Here is a 25,400-nt window from a genome sequence, read left to right as displayed (position 1 = left end):
ATTCACTCAGCTCTGTGGCCATTGGCTAGTTATTGTGACGTCAGTCTTACAACGCACACGATTGGTTTACTTTTTTTTGTCTCAACAGTGCCACCATGTGGTGTGACTTTTTAATGTCTTACCACCAACGTTACCAGGATACATCCTACTGTCAAAGACGGGCTTTGCTACTGTCTATGGATACATCCGAAACGCCTAACCTTTACAGGATGTGATCATAGTTAAACAAACTTTAGGCTGGGACGACCAGGTCGTGAGCCATGTGTGAGACTGCATTTTACATTGAACATAAAATATTTAAGATCCTCACCTTGAAGATATTTTGGCTGAGATTTGCACAGCTAACTGGAAATGGTTTTGGTATAGGGGTAGGAGGTGATGATGTCTATTGACTATATTGACTGTAGTCCTCATGCTCACCTCTGCAACTGCTGTTTCAAGGGTTACACATCTTTTTTAGTCTATAGTTTAGACCTATAAGCACACATTTGACATGTTTTACTCTCAGTAAAGGCTACCAGAAGGTAAAACAACAACCACCGGATAACCCTGATCTAAAACAGAAATAGTGATGTTTCAGGACAATTTTTAGCACAGGGGGCCATAATGACATAAACACAGCCATTTTGTCCAGTTCTCTTTTGTAAAAGAAATAATGTATCTAAAGAGACTTCCTGGATAAATAAGTGTTAAATAAAAAATGAAATAAGTATATCAAAGCAAGTGTTATACTGTCATTTATTGAGTTCCACTGACATGTGCAGAAAGAATTAGAGGCTCAGATTTTAGTTATGCATTCCAGTAGAATAACATTCATGCCTCATTAAAGGTGCTGTAGGTAAGATTGTGAAGATCCAGGACTTAGCCAAAATATTTTAACAACTTCTCAGTCCCTCCCCCCTTTCTGCTAAAGCCCTAAACGGTCTCCTAAGCCCCTCCTCCCACAAGGGAGAATGAATGCGTGTGCATGAGCAGTGATTGACACGCAGTTAGACACCCCCCCCGGCCCTGATTGGTGCATCTGAACAGGGAGCAGTGGATTTTTGCAAATCGCACTACAGGCTGTAGGTTTTTTTTTAATTACCTGCTTCATGTAGTTCTACTCAAACATAGGGCCAGTTTCAGCAAATATGACAGAAAGTTAGTTTTATAAGTATTACCTACTGCACCTTTATGTAACAGCGCATTGCAGAAATTGTAGAAAACATCATGGGTAGCCTTTATCTGGTTGTATACGTGCAGTATGAGTATAGTTTGTACTGTTTTAACCCTTGTCACAAGTTCTTTCATGACATCACAGAAAAACAAATCATATACATGTTCTTACAGTCTAGAAATAAAATGAAGTGCTCAATCTAGTAGAGGGTTTAGATGTTTTGTGGCTTGTGCAAACCAGCCTACAAACCCTCTTTTCCTTTGTAAAAACATACAAAAAGACAAATGTGTAACAGAGTTGCTGAAATGGTGCTTTTGGATTACCTATGCAAAAATGTAAGGCAGACACCTTCCAGATGCATCTTTGCAGGTGATAAAAAGAGTCACCTATGCAGGAGTTGCTACAAATATGACCACAGGCAACTCATAACAATGGAATAGTTCTAACCCTCAGTAACCCACAGTAATGTTGTTCATGAAACTGCATCCATGGTAAACAAGAGGGAGAAGCTACAGGCATTAAAATAATGAAGGAATTATATCTCTATTGCCTTGGGCGGTGCAGTGTAAAGACTGCAGGCAGCCTTACTGTCCACTAACAGAAACGGATACATATTAAACAAAATGTGCTTACAGATTTGCAGTTTTGACATTTTGTCACAGAAATTGTACAAAATGTGAGTACAACTAAAAAAAACTTAAGGCCCAGGTGATGATCTTGGCATTGCCTCAACTTTTTTGAAGCCTCCTTCAACACTGCATGCTTTTCTATTAATGATTCAGTCAAATCTACAGCAGAGAGAAAACTACAGTTTTAGGACCTGTAACTGCTCCTCCTTGTCATCATTTTGCCGTTGGGGTCATAGAAAACCATTTCACACAGACAACACATTTCTGACTAACCTCGTCAACACAATTTTACAACATAGATTTTAGGAGTTTTGAGTACCCATTCCTGCTGAAGGTAATATTTCCTTATGGTATGAATCAAATTCGTCTCTTTAGCTTAAAAGAGTGCAAAAATGAACTTTGCACTAAATCAGACATTAAAGGGACATGAATTTCCCTTTTTAATAAATATTTCATTCATTCTTGTTGATTATAAAATGAAAAGTGTATGGTGAGGATGACACACCCCCCCCCGTTATCAACTGCATGTAAAAGGTACATCCTTCCAAGTTATACTGCATGTTAATATTTTGCCCACTGCTGAGGAATTGATATAATTCCCAGGGTAATTCATGATGCTTAGGCCTAGTCCACACCTACACAGGTATTTGTGAAAACAGGGGTTTTCTCTCCATCGTTTCAAAAAAACAAAAAAACAACAAAAAAGGTACAATAATGCATCTCTTGACAAAAGGCAACAAAAGCTACAGTGTTGCGCCTTTTTCCTGAGAGCTAAGAGTCTGATCCAGGATCATTGGTGAGGTCATAGTACCAATGTCTTCACTGCAGTACCTGGTCTCAGATCAGCACCCCTGTCTAATGATACACTGTGAATAGAGAATTATAGCTGGTTTCTTGTCAGTTAAAACTGTGGCCCCTTTGGTCAAAAAGCCTCATATAAAAAAAATGAAAACACACAACATAAACAATAAAACATGCAACACTAAAACATACTGTAAGACAAGCCAATCAAACCACTGGTTATTCATTTAGGAATTGTTCTTTGCATTCTTTTCTCCGTTGCTACAGAGTACCTGATGTATGGTCAGTCATCATTTCCTCACAGTTTAAACAAAAATCAATGAAGCCAGAAACTTTGTTTGATAGAATTAAAATGCATTGGCTGGGAAAGGGTTGCAATGCCCTCTTAACAACTACTCACCAGTTGTCCAAATCATTAAACAACTGCTCTGGAGCACAACTGTGCAGCTAAAATGGCTAAAGACTTAAATGATGGTGAAACACAGTCTGTTGATGGATCTACAGAACACAATGAATGATTTCGGTCTCACAAGGAAAGAAAAACTAGGCATTTCATGTCAGAAAATGGAGCTTTCGTAGCTGTCACATGAAAGCTTTGTTTCATCTGAAAGAAAGCTTTAAAGCCAGTCTTAAAGTTTTTATTTTTTCCCCACTGATGTCATTTCTTAAATTACAGTATTGGTGTTGAATGGGTTTAATGAGCTTCATCACACAAAGTATTTCAGTCACTTTTTTTCATTCCATCCATTTAAACCCTAATTTGTCGGCTTTTAACTACAGATCTGAAAGTAAGTAGGGAGCTGCAGGTACAAAACGTGGTCATCCTCAGCTCACAGTCATATGTCGACTCTTGACATGAAAAAAGAAACCCAGCCTACAAAGAGGTGTGACAAACGGAGAGGTATAAGATGCATGGCATGCAGTTGTGATGCGTATTTAGGTTGTTGTTGCTTTAAAAGAGGTTCCTCAATCCAGTGCCTCTTTCTTTAATCTGTTTGCTCCTCCTGCTGCACCTCATTTACTTCTGCTCCTCGATTTCTCGTTTGACTTCCGCTACATAACTGTGATCCTTCCCATGAGCCACCTCCATGATGGCAACTGCCTGAAGACAGAAAAAATGCTAAATTTAAATTATGATTTAAAGACACCACATTCCGTGGAATGACCAAATTGCAAATGTATGATGTGGTTAGCTCACGACACATTTGTACAGCGTAGGAGATGGCAATTCCCGTTGTTCTGTGGTTTGAACCACACAAGCAACTGACTCACTTCATATCTCAAACTTCTGACTGCAGTTGCCTTTTACAGCTCACTTATCCTGTGCTACATTTTCTTTGGAGCCCACATTATTTTCTACCTTTACTTGCCACCTATTAAAAGCTATAGTGCGTAGTTTCTGTCTCCCCCATGAGGAATTCTAAGTAATGACAACAACACTGTCGGCGCGTCCACATGACACCGCCTTCCGTGATCGTGCCCCCACCCCTCCTCCACACAGTTGCAAATAGCCAAGGAGGACACGGAGGATTAAAAAAAACATGATTGACTCTTCAGAAGAGGTAATTAGCTTCACTCGAGCTTCTGCGCGGGAAAGTCACCGGACGACACAATCTTCTGAACATAGTCATACTGAGAAATACAGAGAGAGTTGTGTTGAGCTGATAGTCTTAATTAGCTTTGTAGCAACTCATTTGGCAATGGCTTGAATGTAACGGACGTTCAATAATATCGAAAGAGTTACGCACTAAAGCTTTAATATACCAACTGGCCAAATGTCTGTAAACTTACCTTCTTCAGCGCTTTGACTCCCTGTGCCTTCTTCTCAAGCCCCAAATACAGACGTCCCAGTTTCAAATACATAGACGCCACATTCAGAGAGTAAGCTGGGTAGTGAACACTGTAGAGAGAATATAATTTACACATCAAGTTAAGCAGTGAATGCGAGAGGAAACAAGATATCATCTACAATTAATGTTACAATGGGTTTTATTATATCAAGCTGGGAGAGAACAACAATAAAATATATGGTAGATGTGGTTGAGTGGTGTGTACAACGTGGGGAAATATTTAACGGAACACAATATAACGTGTTTATATTGTAGATTGGACAAATGACAATTCAATAAAGTAAATAACACATTAATACAATTATTCAGAGCTGCAAAGTCAAGTTAAAACATATGATTAAAGACTAAAATAGTAATTAAAATACCCATTCTTACAAGAACTTTGTCTTGACAAACTCAGACATCTGGAAAAAAAATCTCATTACAAAACTGGGGTGATTTTTTTCTGCAGTTATTTATAATCTGCCTCTGTACTGGGATGGTCTGACAATAGCGCTGCTGGTACAACTGACTGATTTACTTAGGGATTACCATGTACTGTAACTGCATTACTGCCCCCCTGCAGATCCCTCACAGATCAATGTACCTGTATGGCTGTATGATCTTCTCTCCGTAGCTCATAGCTCCGTCCCAGTCCTGCATGTAAAGACAGACACCCATGGCCTGATACATCATGTGCAGCATGTAGACGTTGGTGTCTGCAAATATAGCTCCCATCTTCTCCTGGCTAAGCTCACACATCTCCAGCAGCTCACTGGGGGGTGCCAGAGAGTCAAGGACTAATGACACAAACAATGTAGAGAAATAAGAGGAGGCAGGGAGGTGAAAGGTTGTCCTTGATCAAGAAAGAAGACAAACTGACAGACTGAGAGGGAAAAGACTTAAGGTCAGAGAAAATGGAAACGAGAGTGAAAAAGAAATGCAGGGGGGAGAGAAATACATGTTTAAACAGAGGAAGAGGATATTCTTGTAGTGTTTGGCTCTCCTGAACTCCTCGATGACATTCTTGGCGTAATGGACCATGGATCGGATTTCCTCTGGCTCTGGTGGAGAACTTAGCTTCCTGATCTCCATTTTTGCTTTGTCCTAGATAGAGATGGACATGAATGACATAGGGAACAGTTGTACGGTAACGTATACGACACAAGACACTCTAAAGGAAATTATGTGAAAAGAACAACAATGAGACAGTCTTAACTAAGACAACACTTGCAACACTAGCCGCGTCCCAGTTTCATATGTATGTAGTACCATGTAGTATGTTCACATTGGATAAGTGACACAATTAAAAGTACTCAAACTAGTCAGTTTATATAGCACACTGATTGAATCTGCTTAACTTTTGAGCATGATGTCCATTTATTGTCCCACAATGCAATGCACAATGGGAGCTACTCATAGCTGGAAATTATTAGAAACTACTTGCCAAGACTGCTCCTGGAATATCTCACAACACATGTTGGTTTGTCATTCCAAAAAACTGGCAGTAGTTTTGATACCAGAGTCAAAATTCAATTCAAGTCAAAATGATACCAGACATATGACAGACATGTCTGGTATAATTTCCTGCCAAAAGAAGATATACTATAAAGAATGGTGAAGTAATTTTGATATTTATTTAACTGTCATACGCCTAAAGGTGCTCAGCCTGTTTGGGCTTACAGAACACCACTTACATTACCTACAGAGTCCAGAGAAAAGAAAAGGAAACTGAATACATGTGGCAACCACATTTGATCAGATAAACAAAGTAAACATGTAACACTCTCAGACGTTGATGGAAAGCATCTAACTAAAGTGGAACCATGTCAAAAGTCTTGTCTTGTCTCTAATAATGGACATGACATTTACGTACCTTGCACAGCCTCTGGTCTAAACTATATAGCATATATGATCTGCATATATGTATATATTAGTATGTAGAATGGAATTGGGACACAGCTACCCAGTTTGCTTGCCAGTGTGTAAGACACAATTTCAAATGCAGTAACACAACAGAAACATGGCTTCTGTTGCTGGCTAAGTGAGGACACTAACGAGGCCTGAATCTGCAGTATTTCTCCAACAGACAGCTGAGACTGAGGCAGATGAGAAGCCTTCTAGTATATTCCTCAAATCCACAATGCAAAAAGGTTACCTACATTCTATATATTAAAGAAGTAATTTGGAAAAACGTAATAAATGCGTTTGAGCTCTAGAGAGACAAGTCAATGGTACCTTAGACCTGGTGGTGCACTCAGTACACTGGCATGTGAAGAAGTAGGAATCTAACAACCTCTCTTTCCTGTCCTCTGTTGGATAGAGCAGGTCTATGTAGCTGTTAAAGATCTATGGAGAGAGAGAGGGGGAGATGAAAAGAAAATCAAAATTGCTGTCCCTGAGAAGCATCTCTGTTGCTAGATGGGTCCAGTGTTTACTTACCTCATCGCCAGGGTTTATCTCTTGGACAGCTCTGACCTCCGCCACTGTGCCTTTATAGGTCACTATGACATTAGGACTACAGCTGTGATTCATCAGTGCTACACTAAAAGGAAGAAAAGGAAGGAGGAGAAGCACAAAAGTTGAAAAATATAATTGAGAGAATTGTGATAAAAGCATTACATTTTGCAGATTTATGATTGGGATTACATGATCATTTATGTATATGCTACACTGATTAAAACAAAAAGAGATAAAAACTAAAATAATATAATAATAAGCGAGTCAGAAGCAGCTGAGATATACAAAGATTGAAATCGCAAAACAATGAGAGAGAGGTAGAGGAAGGGCACTGAAGTGGAGACTGAGTATGAATGTAAGGAGACAGATGGAGAAAAGGAGGACGAACAGCTAAAAATGATCATTTGATTTCATTTGTGTCATGTATGTTGACAAATACTGTCCTTTCCAACTTAATGGCCCCTTTTACCCATGCACTTCAAACTTATTGTATGTGAGAACGGCAATGTCTGAATCAGTTGGATCGGACATCAAATGGACTTTACCATGCCAGTTTCCTAGTACAAAGACTGTGTAATCTCTGATTGAGCCCATGGGTGAATAGAGCAGCTCACTGTGCGAGAGCATTCACGGCAAGCAAGTGGGCGTGTTGATGACATTTCTATTATGTGGCACATGAAACAGGAAGAAAACAAACAGAGGGTGAAGAAAAAGGGGGATTTAGACAATTTACTGTCGGTAAGGGCCGACACTGAAATGATCAGATATTTTATTTATTTGTTTATTTAAAAGAGGGACAATGCACATCAATTGGCATTTTTGTTTACACTCAAAATGTAAATGCGCCAGAGTTAGCAGACAAGCTAATTTTCATCTGTAATCCCTTGGCAGGTCAACACATCATCATACAACAAAGATAGAAAGCAAATCAAGAAAGAAAAAGGAAGACAAAAGAGAAAGGGACAAATAAAATAAATAAAAAATAAGTACAATACAGAGAAGGTCAGTACCTAGGATGAGGTAAGCCAGCTATTGATGATTGCAGTTTTGATTTTTGTTTTTAATCCATCTTTTGAGTGTGGTTTTAAATGATAGATAGCTGGTGCTTTCTCTGAGTTCAATAGGAAGGCAGTTCCAATAATTTGAGGCCCGTACTGAGAAGACTGTTTGGCCAAACTTACTACGTCTATACTGTACAACACAGTCTCCCCTGGTGGCTGCCCTAGTTGCCCTGCCACTGCTGTTCTTCGCTTGTATAAATTCACCCAGTGGTGGAGGTGCGAGCCCATGTAATATTTTGAAAATGAGGCAGGCATCTAAATAATGCAAGAAACTGTCAAAATTGAAGAAGTTGTATTTATTAGTGCTATGGCAGTGGTGATAGCTGATAGGTTTTTAATCTAGTATTTTTTAAAGTTTGCTTATAAAGGGTTTCTATTGGTTTAAGAGTTGTCATGTTGACTTGGGACCAGCTTGTGAAACAGTATGATATGTGGGAAAGAATCATGGCATGCATAAGATAGATTCAAGGAACAGCAAGAGTCTTGGTTGTTTATGACCAAATTACAATATATGTCCTGCCTCCTGCACGCTCTACCCAGGCCCAGTCCTCGCCTAAACCAAACAGAGTATTCATAGTAAGGGAGAACGTGTCTGACACAGAGAATCTCCTGTTGTGTGGTACACGTGTAAAAGGGAAACTCCGGTCGGCGTTAGACTACTTACTCGGGAAAAACAGCTGATCCCAGATGGGAGAGCTCCTCATCCTCTATAGTGAAACCATTACAGTTAACCTGGAGACACAAAAAAACAGAAGGAGAGCCAGAGTAAGAAAGAAAGAAAGAAGGGAAAACACAAACAGGTGGAGAGAGCAGGGTGAGTGATATCATAATACAACTTGCATCCCCCTCTACTCACATGTGCTGTAACATCCCCTATCTCCATACTCCACTGAGGAGGAGAAGGAAATCTGGTAGTGGAGATTAAATGTAGCTGTGAGATAAGAAGCCAAAGAGGCTGCTGGTGTAGCTTGGAGACAAGGGGACAGCAGCACTAACAGACGGATCAAATTAAAGAGCTAACCGCTGTAGTGTTAAACAGACAGGAGCAGTGGGTGTGTGTGATACAGATCACAGATTGAGGTTTCACCTCAACATGTGCTTCAGTGTGTATCTGCTAACAAGTGAAGGACAACTGGGGATGATGCGAGTGGATGAGAATAAAAAAAAAGATGTGTGAACACAAGCATTAAGCATGTATGAATAGGGTGTACACTATATTTGCACACTGCGTGTCTAAATCTTTTGTGTGTATAACCCAGCATGTCCTTCCACAAACCTCTCCTAACCAATCATACGACAGTGACAAAACACACACCCAACTCAAGATCCTGGATTCTTCATGGAACAGAAGGTTTTTTATTTTAAGGACATAGTGTTATTAAATGTTACCTGTGCAAATAGCTCAGTGAGAGCCTGTTTGTCAGGAAGGTCACTGATGTGTCTGGAGTAGAAGTGGTGCAGCGCTGCTATGTCTGTCTGGTTCATCTCGTCCTTCTCACTGTCCATCTTATCTAAATCTAGAAAAGGCAATGAAACACAGACAGAAAAAAAAAAAAGAATAAGCGAGACAATAAAGACAGACAGGATGGAAAGAAAGAACAAAGACAAAAAGGGAAAGACAAATGAGAGAAAGAAAGGGTTTGGCTGGTTGTGATGAACACCGGGGCCTTATTGGGCCACTAGCTGGACTTAAGACATTTAGTGTTTGAGGCAGTGCTTTCATTTTAGAGAACATTACTAAAGGGGAAATGAGGAACAGCCAGGTAAAAAAAATGGCACATGGGTATCTGATAAAGACAAAAGGGACAAAACATAAAGTTGATTATTCATCCAGAATTATATCAGTATGTTTTTTGTTGTCGTTTCCCCATAGAAGAACCACTCAGTGTTAGTAGGTGTAGAATATACCACTGCAATGCCATGTGTGACACACACAGACACACAGACTGGCGGCAGCAGCTGGCCACTGATTTTCTTTGTGTGCATGAGAAGACAGGTGTGAAGGTTAATTCTGTGAGAATCCTCTGATGACACATCTGAGCCTTCAACAACAGCTCATACTAAAGGAGCAGAGAAAACAGTTTGTGGGCACTTACATAGAACACAGTCTTGTTTTTCGTGTGTTTCGATGAATACACTCTTAATCAACTTACAGTGTACGCTACTGATATAAATCTTAAATTAGAAAGTTTTTTTCCCCCTTGCAACAGTGTTTGGAGTTAACACGTAAGAGCTTCTAACTACAATCAGTGTCTCCCAGAGAAGAGGGTTGAGTACTTTGCCCAAGGGCACAGTGGCAGTAGATTTTAAAGAAGGGTAGAGAACATGAAATTACAGCACCCAGAATCTTGGGATTTAAATCCCAGAGCTCTGCAGACTTGGAGTGAATAAAAAGAGACAGAACCAAGACTGGAGGCTACAACAGAGCATATTAATAGACACACTGATACAACTGCAGAGACACAGAAAAATCACACACACACACACACACACAGTATAACTAAAACTGCACACAAATGTAACTAAACTGATGTATGCATGCACACACACACACACACACACACACACACATCTACTTACGGGATTCAAACTCTCTGAGCAGTAGCAGCCTTTCTGAAGGGGTGCGCTCTGTTGTGACTCTCTGTAACATGAGTCATTTTAGTCAAAAAAGCAAAATCATGAAAATACATAAAATACAAAATAAACAAAATTCTACTTTCTCAATGTTTGCTTATACTATAGCAACTGGTTTTGTTAAAGACTTTCCGGCCAATTAAGAAGCCATAAAAACACTTTAACAGTACAGCAGCTGCTGAGCACAAATGCTGAGATGAGCTGCTGAGCAGTCACTCAGGAACGTTGGGGTTCCAAGGCACCAACAGATGAATTTAAACAGAGTTAAATTACAACACAAGAAGTTCACATTGCAAGAGTATAGTTTGCTCTTATGTAATTGTTTTTGTCGGCGCACAATGTGACCAAAGCTGATGTCACTTTGAACAAGTCACCTTTCTGAACTGCAATGCATGAATAGCAAAGGCATGACTACCCATGACACTCCTCTGATACTACGCATGCAAAAGTATACAAATGAAAATGAGATTAGTCTTTGCATTGCTGCTTATTATCAGACCAGCCACATATACTATTTTACTCTTTATCTTCTTTATAGGTTGTTTAAAAGGTTTTAAAATGTGTGTTGATTTTTCAGTCACATTGTCACACGGTTCCTTTTAGCCATCAGCTTTCAAATACAGGCTGGTCATTTTAAGTTTTCCTAGCACTTATTAGTGTTACTAATAACCTATTACTGCTTGCTCCATTCCCTTTAGCAGTGCCAGAGTGAGACAGCCACAGAAGCACAAAGCATGCACAGTACCTGAATAAACCGCAGCCATTATTCATGTTATTAGTTACACCTGTGTTTGACCAGTAAGAATGTCCACCGTGAGAAAGATATATTATGCACTTTTCTAATTTCTCCTATTATTATTGTTATTATCCTTTTATTTACTTATTGTCCATCTATTGTATATCTGGCTACTAGGTTTATGGGGGGTGTGAGGGGTTGGATGGAGAGACAGGGAATGTGACAGTAATAGGAGATAGTCACTGTGTTACTGCATTTGGATTGTAAGTTGACCACTCGGTTAAATAAAATATTAAAAAAGCAACACACTTATTGGGACTTTAGCTTATTCACCGTAACCCCCAAAGTTAGACAAGTCCATACATACCCTTTTCATCTCCGTGCGTGTTGTAACTCTGTCTGACGACCCCACCGCTAGCCTAGCTTAGCACAGATCCTGGAGGTAACCGGCTCCATCTAGCCTACTGCTCCCAAAATAACGCCAACATTTCCTACAAATAACAAGGTCACATGAGACACAGCCATCTTCTAACCGTATACAATCTGGGAACTATATTCTCAGAAAGGCGAAGCACTGCTACTTCTGCTACTTGGGTGATTTGCTCGCAGCACCTGAGAAGCTCCGTGGTGAGGAGCAGAGAGTAACCACCAACAACGATGCTTTTCAGGTGTTAATCACTCAGCCCAAGTAGCCGTGCTTCGCCTTCTAAGAATATAGTTCCCAGTTTGTATACGGTTAGAAGATGACTATGTCTCATGTGACCTTGTTATTTGTACACGCTGTGACTATATAAATCACAACATGTAAATAGGAAAATGTTGGAGTTATTTTGTCACTTATTGGGAGCAGTAGGCTAGATGGAGCCGGCTACCTCCAGGATCTGTGCTAAGCTAGGCTAGCGGTGGGTGCGCAGACAGAGTTACAACACACACGGAGATGAGAAGGATATGTATGGACTTATCTAACTCTGGGGGTTACGGTGAATAAGCTAAAGTCCCAATAAGTCGGCGTGTTCCTTTAAGAAGAAAAAGATATATTATGCGGTCCACACTGGATAATTGTAATTTAAAACTATATAGTTCCGTTTTTATTTAGTCTTACATCTCCATTCTAGTTAGTTTAACACAATTTTAAATGCACATACAGTGCTTCAGTTCTTGTTTAGTTCTTCTTAGTTCTTCTTGTTTTAGTCTTGGGTCTAGTCTTATTTTTAGTGTCATAAGCATTACTAACCAGTACCTGACAGATTAAAGGTTAAAAATGTTTGATTATAAATTGAAAAGGATGATGTCTCATTTCACATCTATCTTCTTGCTCTTTGCTTGCTTTTCACTGGCGTTTTATGTAAAACAGTTCCTGCATTAATATCTATGTTGTTGCTCCGAATGAAAAAAGACATCTCTGAATGTTGAAACATTTCTACTCCTACTTCTTATTACTGTACCTGTTTCACGATGATTCGAGCCACCAGTCTGACAGTCTCTGATGGACACCAGTTTTCCCCATAGGCATTCATAGCTACACACTCCAGCTTATGCATGGGCCAATCACCTCTCTGCATAAACACACAGTCACACACAAAAAGACAAAAATAAAAACAGTTAGTAACCCTTCATTATTAAAGCAAGCAAGCAATCCCATTCAACAGTGCAACAGATGAGAGAGAGAGACAACAAGCAAGAATGTGTATTAATTGTATAATGTGAATTATATACCCACAATGGATGATAAATGATTTTATTATTACAATGCAAATCATCCATAAATTATTGGTCGAGGTACTTGTACCTCAGTCTATCGCTTTCTCTCTCTCACACAAAAGAAAACTCCTCAGTTTTACTGCAGTGCACGGAGTGTGTTTTGTGCCATGAAACTAAAACTAGAAAAAAGGCAGAGGGAGGACAGGTCGAATTGTCATAGCAACAGCAGAGTGACCGCATGCTCTCCCTGTCTCTTGCTGTGTGCTGCCTGCACGGAGCTCTGCTAGATCAGTTTTTAATGTGTGGTCCAAGAGCAATAACTGTGAAGCAAAATGCTCAACTTTTGGCACCACATGTATCGATGCACACAAAAGGACTCAAACTTAAAACATTACTTAGTTCTGTTTGGCGTAAAATGTTTTCATGATCAGTTCCTTTACCGTAGAAACTGGCACGCATACTCGCAGACGAGAACCAGACCAGAAGCCCTCTGTGAAAAAGGAAGCAGGAAGCAGAAAGCTCTCTTACCTGACAGTCAACATTGCAGTAGTAAGCCTGCTTACACTTGCCACACTTAAAAAGGTCTTCTCTCCTGTAGAGACAATGAAGATATAAACACATTACTCCACTACAGCAACTGTGATAAGTGGATCGATTTTGTCAGCAGCAGGCTTCCTGAAATAAACTGTGCACCTTCATCTGGGGAAACATCTTTACGTGATGCTTTTCAGCTGGCTGATGTGGGATTACATTTTTACTGACATATGTATGAAATCTTAACAATATACAAAAGTATACAATATTAACAAACAATAACTTCAATATAAGTGGGAGAATTTTATACTTTACATATATATATACACACGTGTGAGTGGACATAGTGCAAGTCGTGTAAAATGAAATGCAATTTAGATACTTGTTATATTCATTGTTAAACAGATGGTGAATGAGGCAGTCTTGCAGGTTTGCTGCTGTGACAAAAGGTGAGACGCACAGATCACAACACATAAGCTCAAACACCAACAAAAAAGTTAATTAACGGTAGTTTCAAATCTTTAATTTTATTCATAACTGCTCCATACAGTATGCACTAGAATATGACTTTCCAGCCCCCCCATGCGCACATGTACCCCTGGCCTTCTCATCTCTTGGCTCCTCCTCTCTTGGGACACATGGACAACTATATTTAGCACCCTAACCTTTTACTGCTCTATAAACCTTAACGGCAGCTGGGGTAGGACGCATGAGTGTATGAAAGTGTGAGACTTAATTCCACGCTAAAAAGTCTCATAGAGAGAGTCAAAGTTCATCAGATCTCAACAGGACAAGTAGGCAAGCTAGAGGACTGATGAAGGTGCAGTGCACTGCCTACACACACACACCTACACATATACATGTATCTAATATCTATGCATGTTGTAGGCCGCCCTTTCTAACCACTCCACATCCTACACACCACTGGAGCAGGAAACTACCAACAAATGACTCAAATACATGTGCAACTGATAAATGAGTAAACTTTAAAACAAAAAATAACAATGACACTGACAGACTAATATCATGAAGACTGCAGAGTATATCACATTAGAGAAAAGGTTGAAAAGCACTGAAGTGCCCCTTAAGGTGAGCATTTTACCTGTGATTATACTGTAAGTAGCATATTCAAGACTGTGTGCTAGCATATTAATTGACTCATTAAAGCGGGCTTTTTTAACATGTTGGCTTTAAAACCACGAGTAAGGCTGTTGTACGTGAATGTTGGCATCTATTTTAGACTCTCCTGACTCTGCAGTGCTCCAAACAAATGCTGCAGTGTCAGTCAGGTGAGCTGCCTTACCGCACTGACCCATTTCAGTCTGCACCAGCTAGGTAGTTGTCCAGAGGTTCACAAGCTAACCTAGCTAGGAAAGGAGGTTAGCCATCGTTCAACTGGACACATCACTCGCTTTGTTCTGTTTTAAGTTAGGCTAAAAAAGAAAAAAAAACAAAGAAAAAAAAAAACAACAGCCTGTAGCTAACTGTCACAGCGGTGTTTCCCCAGCTGTTTCAGAAAAGCAAGATGTTACCTGGAGAAGCAGTGCTCACAATGCGCTCCCCTCTCATTCACTGTCAACACGTATGAGTAGGCAGGGCAGGCGAACACCAGCTCCCCCTCCGTGAAGTGCCTCACCGCCCGCAGGCCTCTGCCACTGCCCGGGCTCAGGAACCTCTCCATGCCCTCTATACCTTCGTTCTTCATGGTTTGTAGTTTGTTTACGGTTCTTCGGTAAGATACCACCGACCACCACCGGCGTCTGCTGGGTGCTTTAATCAGCTTCTGCCCTGAGTGAGCCTCGTCTTCTTCTCCGGTTCTCTGTGTTTGGTGTGGCTCTCATCGCCCCCTGCTGGAAAGGCGAAACCACAGACGGGTAACTACTGTTCAATAACAGTAAATAGGGTAACGCATACGTACTGATGGACGTTTTAATAAACAGATTGTAGATGTCTGACCTGATATAATTAAAAAAAGCAATTATTTATCATTAATTATATACTTGCCCTGTCTGCGCTGTTTGTCTGGTGTAGTCTCGCATTGTGACTAGCCTATATTTCTGGTCTGACCCATAGACTGCATAGTCTGACCTAATATATCTTCTCTAATGCTATGTGATTCCATGTTGTCATGTTTGTTTTGTACGAATTGCCTGCATTGTACATGTCCTACTTTGCATGATAGCTTGCTTTTCGGTTCAACTGCTTCATGTTATCGCCTGCTTTCTTCTGTTCTAATTGTATGTGTTTTATTGTTGTTTTAATGGTTAATTTACCATCTGGCCAACAGTTGAAAATGAGCTTTTTGGCAAACACTGGCACATTAACAGTGATGTTTATCAATGTGTATTGCATGTGCATACGATTAATGAATACACATATAAACACAATAGCTATCTGATGTATAACTTAAATATTTCAACAATGCCTCTTGCACTATTTGTAACCCTGTAGATAAACATTGACCTGTACATACAGTTGATTGTTTTATATAGACTATACATTTCTATATTTTCACATCTATTTGCTTGTATATCATTTTATCGTTGCTTATTTTTGTTTAGCCTTGTTAACATATTTTAGTAGTTTTTGTGTATCTTTCTATAACATTGTTGTGTGCAAATAGGTCACATCGAGAGCTACTGGAAATTGGAGTCAAAATCCTAAACATACTTGATTAAGATGAAAAGCTCTGGGCATTAAATATTAATATAGCTTTAAAAAAAAAAAAAGATCTATAAAAATTATCTTCATTATTATGCAAATGTACGTCTAACCAGATACTTTACTGGGTACATATTGAATTTTAAAGTACCAATTTATCAGAATTATTGGCAGACAGACAGACAGTGATGTCCTATACAGTACACTACATGGCCAAATTACCAAACCATACTTTTGTGTACTTTTAGTCTGGAGCCATTTTTCATTGTTTAGATCAGACTCTTTAGTTTTAATTAAGAACATTTTTTAAGATAGTTCAGAAGATATTCTTATAATATTAATATATTTCCTTTATTTGCCTAATACATTTACACATACGAGGAAACCCTTTGGGATGAACTGGAACACTGACTGTGAGGCCGGCCTTACTGTCCCTGTCCAACCTAAATGCACTTACAGCTGACTGGGAGCAAATTTCTGCAGCCAGGTTCCCAAGTCTTTTGGAAAACCTTCCCAGAAGAGTAGAAATTGCAGCATATGAATGCCCATAGTTTTGCAATGAGATGTTCAACAATGACATATAGTGATGTCCACATACTTGAGGAATCTCAAAAGAACAAAATGATTCAGTACAGAACCACAGCTGCCTCTTTAGTTGGTACAAAATACAATTTGGGACTAAACATGGAATTACCTCAAGTATTTGTCCATATAATACACACTGCATTTTAAATGTGTCACTACATAAACCATATTACCTTTGCCACAGTATATATCTCTGCCAGAGGAAATATTACCCATCTGCATGGTTCTGAAATTTGGGGCTTAGCTAAAATTAACAGGACATTTGTATGTATTGTGTGGTTATTAGGACCAAAACATGTTGCTAATGAATTAAAAGGTCTACCAGTATTTTTATAATGTTGCCCAAATTGCTGCCTCATTGCACAGCATATGGTTGGTTGGAGGTCAGGCTGCCATTCACTCAATATAAAGATCCAAAGAACATTTGACTGATGGATGGAAAATGATCCTTCTTCAACTATTAAAAGGAGCTCCATTGTCCATCCTTGAACAATGGAGGTTTTTGCAGATAGTGGTCCAGTTCCACAGTATAACAGTGAAAACTGAAACAGACCAACAGAAATCAATATACTCTGAGTATGTTTGTGTTGGTACTTAAGTATCTATTGTGAGCTCGCACCACCGACCACTGAAGCGAACCAAAATACTTGACACCGTTTAGTTTATATATATAAATGCATTTATTTAAGTTAATCATTTCTCCTCATTCATTCAAAGTTGAATTTCTGCAGTATCTATAAAACAGGGGACAGTTAGAAGCGCTGTACAGTCTGACAACAAACCTAGGAACCGCAGCTGAGTACACTGTGTATATATGTACATACTGTACACACACTGATGTCGGTATATACAAAAATATACACTTTTACATGTGTGACCCCTCGTGCCATATCACCTACCACCGACGTTCAATGAAGCCCCAATCCTTTTAGAAAACACATTATCACCCCATCACTTCATTGATTAGTTTCACCTTTTATCTGTCATTACTGGTTGATTGACTTTTACAGTATTTTGTCTTATGTGCATGTTCACACTCGCTGTTACTGTCACTCAGGAGCTTAAGCAGTCCTGAGCTGCATGTCTCAGCAGGGATTTTCACATATCAGAGGAGGCTCTTCTTCTGTTAATCCTAAATGGGGATTTGAGGCGAGGGATTTGAGTTGGGCTGAAGGTGGAAGGCATCCCTCCTGTTTGGACAAATCATGACATAACTCTGCTCTGTTTGGGGGGGGGAGCTGAGAAAACACAAAGCTTGACCTTTACTCCTCATGTTAAACTCCATCAAATAAAGCTGTTGATTGTTTCCCTTCAAAACACGGTGAGTATGAATAAAATCCTACTGGCTCAGTGGGGTAGACGCTCTTGTTCACTGACTGGTATTCAGTTATACGCCCCCTTTTAATGCTAATAAAGATGCCTGTCTGCAAGATTGACAACATTTTCCCTCTCTTTGATTGGTGCTTTAAGCTTACACATACAGACACAGTTGGTTCTGCCTCAACAGACATTTTGCAGACACAGTTAAAGACATATAAGAAAAGTGCCAATTTTGTTCCCTGTATCCATTATAGACTGACACCAGATCAGCAGCTAAGAGACGTCCTAGCCCCGGCGTGTCCTGCAGGTCTAACCAAGACTGGGAAGAAAAATGAGACACACAACATATACGATCAGCAAATGTGTAATGAGTTATCCGCGACTCATTCTGCATTTCCAAAGACTTTTTCCCCCTTCTCATTCTTCTTCATACAGAGAAAACGGGAAGGAAAATGTTGGCACATTGTGCTAAAGATGTAAACATTTAATCATCCAATCAAAATGAGGCGCGTCATTTCCTCTGTGTAAAACATAAAAATAATTAAAAAAATTAAATAGAAAGCTTTTCATCTTCACAAGAATAAGACTAGTTTAAAAAGAAAAGGTTTTAAACAACATATCTGAACCATTGTTGCAGACAGTACTGCCATGGTCACTCAGGTGTGTGCCGTTTGGTTCTCATGCCTATGTAGTCTGTACTGCCTGGCCATCAGAAATGTACTACCTTGAGTCCCCTTTTCTTTCTTGTTCTGGTTCTGTACTTGTTACCCACAAGAAGTGTGACAATAGAGGGCGCTATACACCACTAAAAACATCACGTTGTCCTCACTGACAAAGTCAAGGGCCAGATACTTTGAAAATGAAGACCACCAGGTTTTTAGGTTTCATCTAACTAAACGGTAAGCAACATATAAGCATCTAAATTTGATGACAAATGATCTTCTTAAGGATGTTTGATATGAAGGAGATGTAAAGGAATAATTAATTAAAAATGATAGAACCTGCACCCAGCCTATGAATTATGAAGTTTAGGCTGTTTGATCTACAACATCACGTGTGTGACTGCAGATACTGTTTGGATCTTTACAGTCTATGGTTTGGATGCACAATGTACAACTTAAATTCCAATCAGCTCTTCAATATTCCAATTATGGATTTGCAACATTCTTAAGAAATTAATTCAAAACTGAAAATGTTACATATTTTGTGCAAGTTTTCAAACAGAATGGCAAAAAAACTAATTAGTTTAATTAGTCTACCTAAAACCTTAAAATTAGAATTGGGCCTTTCGAGTCTGGTCACCATGAGAACTAGGCTCACCCTCGGGTCTGCCGAGCCTCACAGCACAATGCAGTGACCTATCAAGTCACAGGATAAGCTTTCCAACCAGCTGCAGTGTCAACTGACCTTTTCAACTCCACTCACTCTGCTTACAGTTGTGTGAGTGTATTAGATAAGACAAACATCAGGTACAAGGAAAAATGGCAAAAAACAAACAAAGACATGGAACAAAGGATGGAAAAGTATCAATGCAGCACACATGACCAGCTGTCTTTGTCCGCTTCGGTAACAGTAAAACTAAGAAATCAACATTTGAAAGTAAAGATGTGAAAATGAGAGAGGAAGAGACATATTGAGACACAGAGAGAATATTTGACATTAAAGAACACTTGAGGCTACAACTTCTTTCTAGAATAAATTAGGAAATATGTGATTTTTAGGCCATTTCTGTTCAAAGATGTTTTGTGTTAATGTAGTTGCCTTGAAGCTGCCAAGTAATGAGTCACTCCAAATTCAATTTCCCCAAACTGTACCATCATTACTCATCAGTGACTAACAGTACAGCGGATCATAGCAGTTAAGATGAACCCATGTTGAAGCCCAGGAGTGACTAGTGTTGCAAAAATGCACAACAGGCATCAGGTAATGAAGCAGCAAACAGATACATGTACTGTAAATAGTATCAGTGACTAATAAGTGGCACAATGCTGTTTGGTGACACCAACACCTTACCTAAAGTAGTTCGCCAAAATAAACAAGATCATCAGTAATTTTTATCATCAAAAACTTGTGCAATCAGTAAAATATGTTCACGTCTTGCAGAAACCAAGTGAGGACAAACAGTAAAACCTTGTTTATTGCAGTTTCAACCCATTGAACAGATGGCTGATCTAACAGGCACAATGAAGAAAAAGGCTGGGCGACCCTGTGGGAGCTGGTTGGTCATACATGCAGCTAGAAGGAGCTTTTCAAAACACATGTGCACATGCACATTTCATACAATTTAAAACTATTTTCTTTTGCATGACATCTGTTCCCAGACTGGAATAAGCAAGGTTTTACTTTTACCTCTGATGTTAGGCCTGGAATGTTAGCCACATATGAGCGCTGCCGTTTCCTTCTATTGCTGTGCAAGAGCAGGCAGGTGTGTGTGTTGAAAGTACAGAAACAAACATCTCAGTCATGTCCTGTGTGGGCATCTCGGGGTGGTGGTAATATAAATGTCACTGGTATGCTTTTGCAGCCAACACCTGTTATCTCTAGAGAAAAAGCTGCAATATTAAATCCAGTTTGGATGTGATTATTAGACAGTAACCTTCCTACAATGGCAATATTAGACATCGGCAAAGAAAATGATCTGTGCAGGAAAAGAAGATATATAAACTGAGGCGCTCCACAGGGAGCAGTTAGAGAGCAGCGAGAGTATGTAAAGAAAACCTTTTTCAATCGCTCAAAAACACAAAAACATCCATTTGAAATTTGGTTCCATTTTTTGACAAAAAAAAAAAAAGAAGACTGTTAAGAGATTTCTTTAGAGACATAATGGTGTAGAAGTGAAGATGCTGTGGCAGCCAGTGCTACAGCCTGATGACAAACAGTAAATCCTGAGGGGTGGCTTCAAGACACTTCCTGGTTTCAGGAACTGCACCTCCGGCCGAACTAAACCGGTGTCAGGCCCCATCCAAAGCAGAGAAGCTCCTCCCTGAACACCCTCCCCCCCCAAAACACAATCTGAAGTGAAAACTGTGTAGAAATCAAAGCAGAACAGACCGCATTCTTCTGTCCACTTTGCCTCTCTTTTCTCCGTTGATCCTGTGAACAAATGAGAGGAAGCGAGAGGAAAAGCTCAAGGAATCGAGTTCATTTCCTCCCTTCACTTCACTCTACACCCAAACCTCACCGAAACCACAACCTAAAGCCTCCGTCTGCCGTGACAGGCTCTAGCTCAGTGTGGTGAAACAAAGAGAGAAAGCACCGTAGAGGAGCAACAACACCAAAGTCCCATTCTTTCAAGAGCGAAAAAAAGCTCCTGCAAAACCTCCGTGGAGAGTTGACAGCAAGAAATAAAAAATATTAATAAGTAAATAAAATAATTACAATGTAAAACGAGTTCTACCTCACCAGCATTAAAGAAAGTAAAAGAACAATATTTGCCTCTGGAACCATCAATGAAAAAACACTGAGGTATGTAGTTTGGATGGAAAGCTTTTAGCCTCATCATGATCATCACTGTCATCATCCATCCACCAGATTCAGTCAGTTTACGGGTTTACTCCATTATGGTCTGCAAGCCCCTCCCCCAGTGGGTGTGGCTCTTTGTTATTTTGGGAGGGGTAAGTGTGGGGGAGAGGTGTATAGACGTGGAGGAGGAGCAAGAGGGATCCATTTATCCATCAAGTCTTTCTCCTCAAGTCTATTTCCATCTCTTTGTCTGTGTTTCAGAGTCTGTTGATGTCCCTATCTGTTATCCAGCTCTTTCCAGGGCCTGTAGCGCCCCCTATGATTGTAAATTGAGGGTGAACTTCCACTGTTGGCTGAGGGTCAGGCTGCAGACCTCCACAGTGAGTCCGCCCATCCTGGCACTGTGGCTGTCCAGACAGAGGTTACTGCCCACGTGACGAAGCTTGGAGTTGGACTCAATCTGCTCCCATTTCTGGTGAGACACAAACACGTCATGATATAAACCTAATGATAAAGTATAGAAATGTTACAAATGTGCATTGGTACTATTTGTACTAATTTACAAGCGAGAGTACAGCTCTGATAAACAGCCCAACCAAAGTGGGTGTTTTTACCTGTCTGCTGTCGTTCTCTCGACACCCTTGTAGTTTGATGAGGGAGGCGGCTGTTCTGTCCACCACAGTCAGACACAAGTCCATGTGTTTGACTGACTTATCCTTAGTCAGGGCCCACTCCTTTACAAAAATGTATATATATGAAAACATTAGTATAAACACACTTCTGTATGCCCACATGCTGGGGCTAGGGATGTTTTGAGCAAGCAAGTCTTTTTATATGGAGCACTGGCCAATATCATGTTCAGATCTGATGTTTTATACTTAGAACATTAGAATGCACAGTACTTATACTTGACAGCTAAATACTTTAAACGGGATTTTTATTTTTCATTCTATTTTTTAAAGAACAAAGTATGCAAACAGTTTTTTTTAACAAAGTTCTTAAGTCCACTTTCTTACTTATGACAACTGGCAAAGACTAACAGTAACAGTGGCATTAGAAGATCGTCCTTAAAATATGAAATACTAGTCGAACAAAGGATGTCTTAATCACATTGGATGATCCAGTACGTCTTAGATGAAATGTAAGACCAGCTCTTTAGATCTACACATAAAAAAGGAACTCTTGTTCTATTATGGTTCCGACTGCACTTATTGAACAAACTGCAACAGGTAATAGTGGTGGGGTTCAGTGACTTAATTTCAAGTGTCTGTGTTACTGATTTTAACTGACAAAAAGAATTATGAGTGTGCATCAAGACGCGCCCCCTTAAAGCATGTTGCCTAAGGAGCTGTATTTAAAATAGAGCGTCAGTTCATTTCAAGCTAGATATGAGACCATAAAATGTGGTTGTAAAAATGAACAACTACTTATACGGCTAGTTTGTCAATATTGCAAAATGATGGAGGTAAACCAGATATGTGAAGTCAATGGTTGTCGACGCTATGTGACACCAGTTTTCCCAGTAAGACCACTACACCTGCCATTCTATTTTAGGAAGGAACTATTTGAGAAACTACAGACACAAACACACTGGTACGAGCTTATGCACACACATGTACTGTACACCTTTCACATTTAAAGTGATCCAAGATACTTGCACTTCCTCCAAGAACAATGTTAAAATACTTCCATGTGCAGATATTCTGTATGAACGAGGCTTCAGTATGCAGGTTAAGTTTGCAGCTGGACTGACATATAGACTACATTCATTGTAAAAACATATGTAAAACATATTCATGTAAATATTCACTGTTTACTTACTGCAGGTTAGGTATGATACTTGGCTTTAAGTCTCACTCATAGAAATAGAATTAGAGTAGAACGGACATTGAACTGTTCGTCCTGGTCATGTAACTAGTTCATGAGAAAATAGGGATTGTGGTTAACTGTTAGGGTGACAACACTCGTCAGTGGGGCCGTAGTGTGCATTGCACTCACTAGTTTTATCATTTAATGACTAGAATTTGATGACTTACCAATAAAAATATAAAGCAATTAAATCCAGCAATCCTCAATTCCTCTCTAGCAGCAAGGCAACAGTACACATAAAAATGGCTGCTGATTTGACCATCCTGCTATGTTGATTTGAATGGGAAAGTCCGGTCTACTCTCATTCTATGGTCTCAGCTGACCTTTGTTTAAAAACATGCTTTCTCTTTTTAGTAACTGCAGTCTGGCTAAAAAAAAAACATATTGTATGCAACATTTGTTGAATACTGTAGTCCTGTAATCCACTGAGTTCTCACCACCACTAGTGCCACCACGTGCCACCAAGGTGTCTTTAGAGCAAAGGATTTTACAAGCTGACCTGCGTGTGTCCTCGTAATAACGCTACCTGGTTCCCTCCTGCGTTGTGGCATTCATAGACCCCCACCACCCCGTCAGCAAAATGACCCAGGGTGTCCAGACAGTTTCCTCCCTGCTGCAAGGCTCCAAACGCTATGTCCTGGTGGTCTGGGACTCTGAACACACACAAACACTGTATTAACTCTATCATGCTTATACCATATCTATAAAGATATAAAGGCTTTATTATTTAATAGTAAAAAATTGAAAGTAACACGTAAGAGGACAGAAGTAATGTGAGCGCAATAGGGAGAACAATGGTTTTGTACCATTTTTCTTCTGACAAATAGGGCAATATAACCTTATTACATCTGAAATTATTCAAATCTGTTACATTCATGCATTATTAATCTCATTCATGTGAGTGACAAATTGCAAACCTGCCAAAATGTAATAATGTGCCTGAGTCATAATTGCTAGTACGGTTAGTCATTAGTGTCACCACAGTCTTAGGATGAAACATTAGATCCCAGCACACAGGAGATCACAGTCATACTGATACTGTGGTCTCTTACAACCTGAGTCCTCGTAATACTGTCATTTAGTCTCATTACATAATACTATACATAGCGTCATACCATGTACCGTATCATATTGCTCAAATTTTCTTACCGCAGTTCAGGGTAGACATTCTCCAGGTACCATTTGAATGGCTTGCAACCTAATCTCTTCTTCATCTCCAAACGACTCTGGATACTGATGGAGAGAGAGAGAGAGAGAGAGAGAGAGAGAGAGAGAGAGAGAGAGAGAGAGAGATATTGATTGATTAAATTATATTGCCTTGCACGGCAGCTGAATTCTCGCAATATCACGAGATCATGCGAGAATCGCGGGGTCACATATCACGAAAATCCATCTTGTCAGGCTCCAACCTAATGTGTTTGTGTCTAAACTAAATGCTTAGTGCACCAATCAGCTTCCAATGGACAACACACCATATGGCGCGTCAGGCTATAAATTATAGCCTTTCTGTGAGGGAAGAACGTGGAGGCCTAGGGCACCTCTGCATCCTTTGGGAAAATAACTTAGGCTGGCACTGGAGGGAGATGCCAGGAGTGTTCCTACATGGTCACATAATGAGCATTTTTATCTTTGTCCAGCTGCACTGTACGGATGTGAAAGTACTTTTTGTTGTGTGGCCTAATCTGGAAAAAAGTGGAAAAGGGTGAACAGAGCAGCAGTCAGCTAGTATATAAAGTGAAATAAAGGGTGTGTCCATCATGGTCTTTTGCTTTGGCATATGCTGTCATAATCTAACACTAATTCCTTCTGCATGTCAAATAATATGGCAGTCTTTTGACTTTTTGCCCTCTTTTAAGCCACATTAACTCCCTCATGTCACTTCAATGAAAGGGGTCTGACTTCTTTTATAGCTGACACACTGCTAATTGGCAATCCAATTAATATGCCAATTCCCGTTGCTGC

The 25,400-nt window shown here is 39.8% G+C and overlaps 2 protein-coding genes across 3 annotated transcripts in view; both read right to left on the bottom strand.

Moving 5' to 3' along the window:
- Positions 1-721: 721 nt before the first annotated feature.
- Positions 722-15,367, bottom strand: smyd2a (SET and MYND domain containing 2a). The gene is made up of 12 exons (XM_078251199.1): positions 15,074-15,367; positions 13,536-13,599; positions 12,752-12,862; positions 10,517-10,577; positions 9,326-9,453; positions 8,601-8,668; positions 6,858-6,960; positions 6,654-6,764; positions 5,402-5,522; positions 5,023-5,197; positions 4,378-4,486; positions 722-3,688 (listed from the first exon to the last, which is right to left on the bottom strand). The coding sequence occupies exons 1-12, from the start codon at positions 15,244-15,246 to the stop codon at positions 3,605-3,607; spliced, it is 1,308 nt and encodes a 435-aa protein (XP_078107325.1). The 5' UTR covers positions 15,247-15,367; the 3' UTR covers positions 722-3,604.
- Positions 15,368-20,888: 5,521 nt separating this feature from the next.
- galnt2 (UDP-N-acetyl-alpha-D-galactosamine:polypeptide N-acetylgalactosaminyltransferase 2) overlaps positions 20,889-25,400 on the bottom strand; it is a 56,677-nt gene continuing 52,165 nt past the window's right edge. The window contains exons 13-16 of one of the 2 annotated variants that reach the window (XM_078251178.1): positions 24,588-24,671; positions 23,938-24,091; positions 22,184-22,303; positions 20,889-22,041 (exon numbers count right to left, since the gene is read on the bottom strand). In XM_078251178.1, coding sequence (XP_078107304.1) covers positions 21,886-22,041; positions 22,184-22,303; positions 23,938-24,091; positions 24,588-24,671 — 514 coding nt within the window. In that variant the 3' untranslated portion in view covers positions 20,889-21,885. The remainder of the gene's footprint in view (positions 22,042-22,183; positions 22,304-23,937; positions 24,092-24,587; positions 24,672-25,400) is intronic. The other variant, XM_078251186.1, reaches the window with a different exon arrangement.

Source organism: Sander vitreus, chromosome 1 (assembly GCF_031162955.1).
Source record: "Sander vitreus isolate 19-12246 chromosome 1, sanVit1, whole genome shotgun sequence".
In the NCBI taxonomy this organism is placed as follows: Eukaryota; Metazoa; Chordata; class Actinopteri; order Perciformes; family Percidae; genus Sander; species Sander vitreus.
The sequence above is the reverse complement of the archived record's forward strand: the minus strand, read 5'-3'. Positions and strand labels throughout refer to the sequence as shown.

What these genes read in the sequence shown, in the direction of transcription:
- smyd2a (XM_078251199.1), bottom strand. Translation starts at nt 15,246, where the DNA reads ATGAAGAACGAAGGTATAGAGGGCATGGAGAGGTTCCTGAGCCCGGGC. An exon ending in AGATAAACCCTGGCGATGAG is followed by an intron (nt 6,765 to 6,857) that starts GTAAGTAAACAC and finishes CTCTCTCCATAG; the next exon opens with ATCTTTAACAGCTACATAGA. An exon ending in GAGAGCCAAACACTACAAGA is followed by an intron (nt 5,198 to 5,401) that starts ATATCCTCTTCC and finishes ACTCTCTGGCAC; the next exon opens with CCCCCAGTGAGCTGCTGGAG.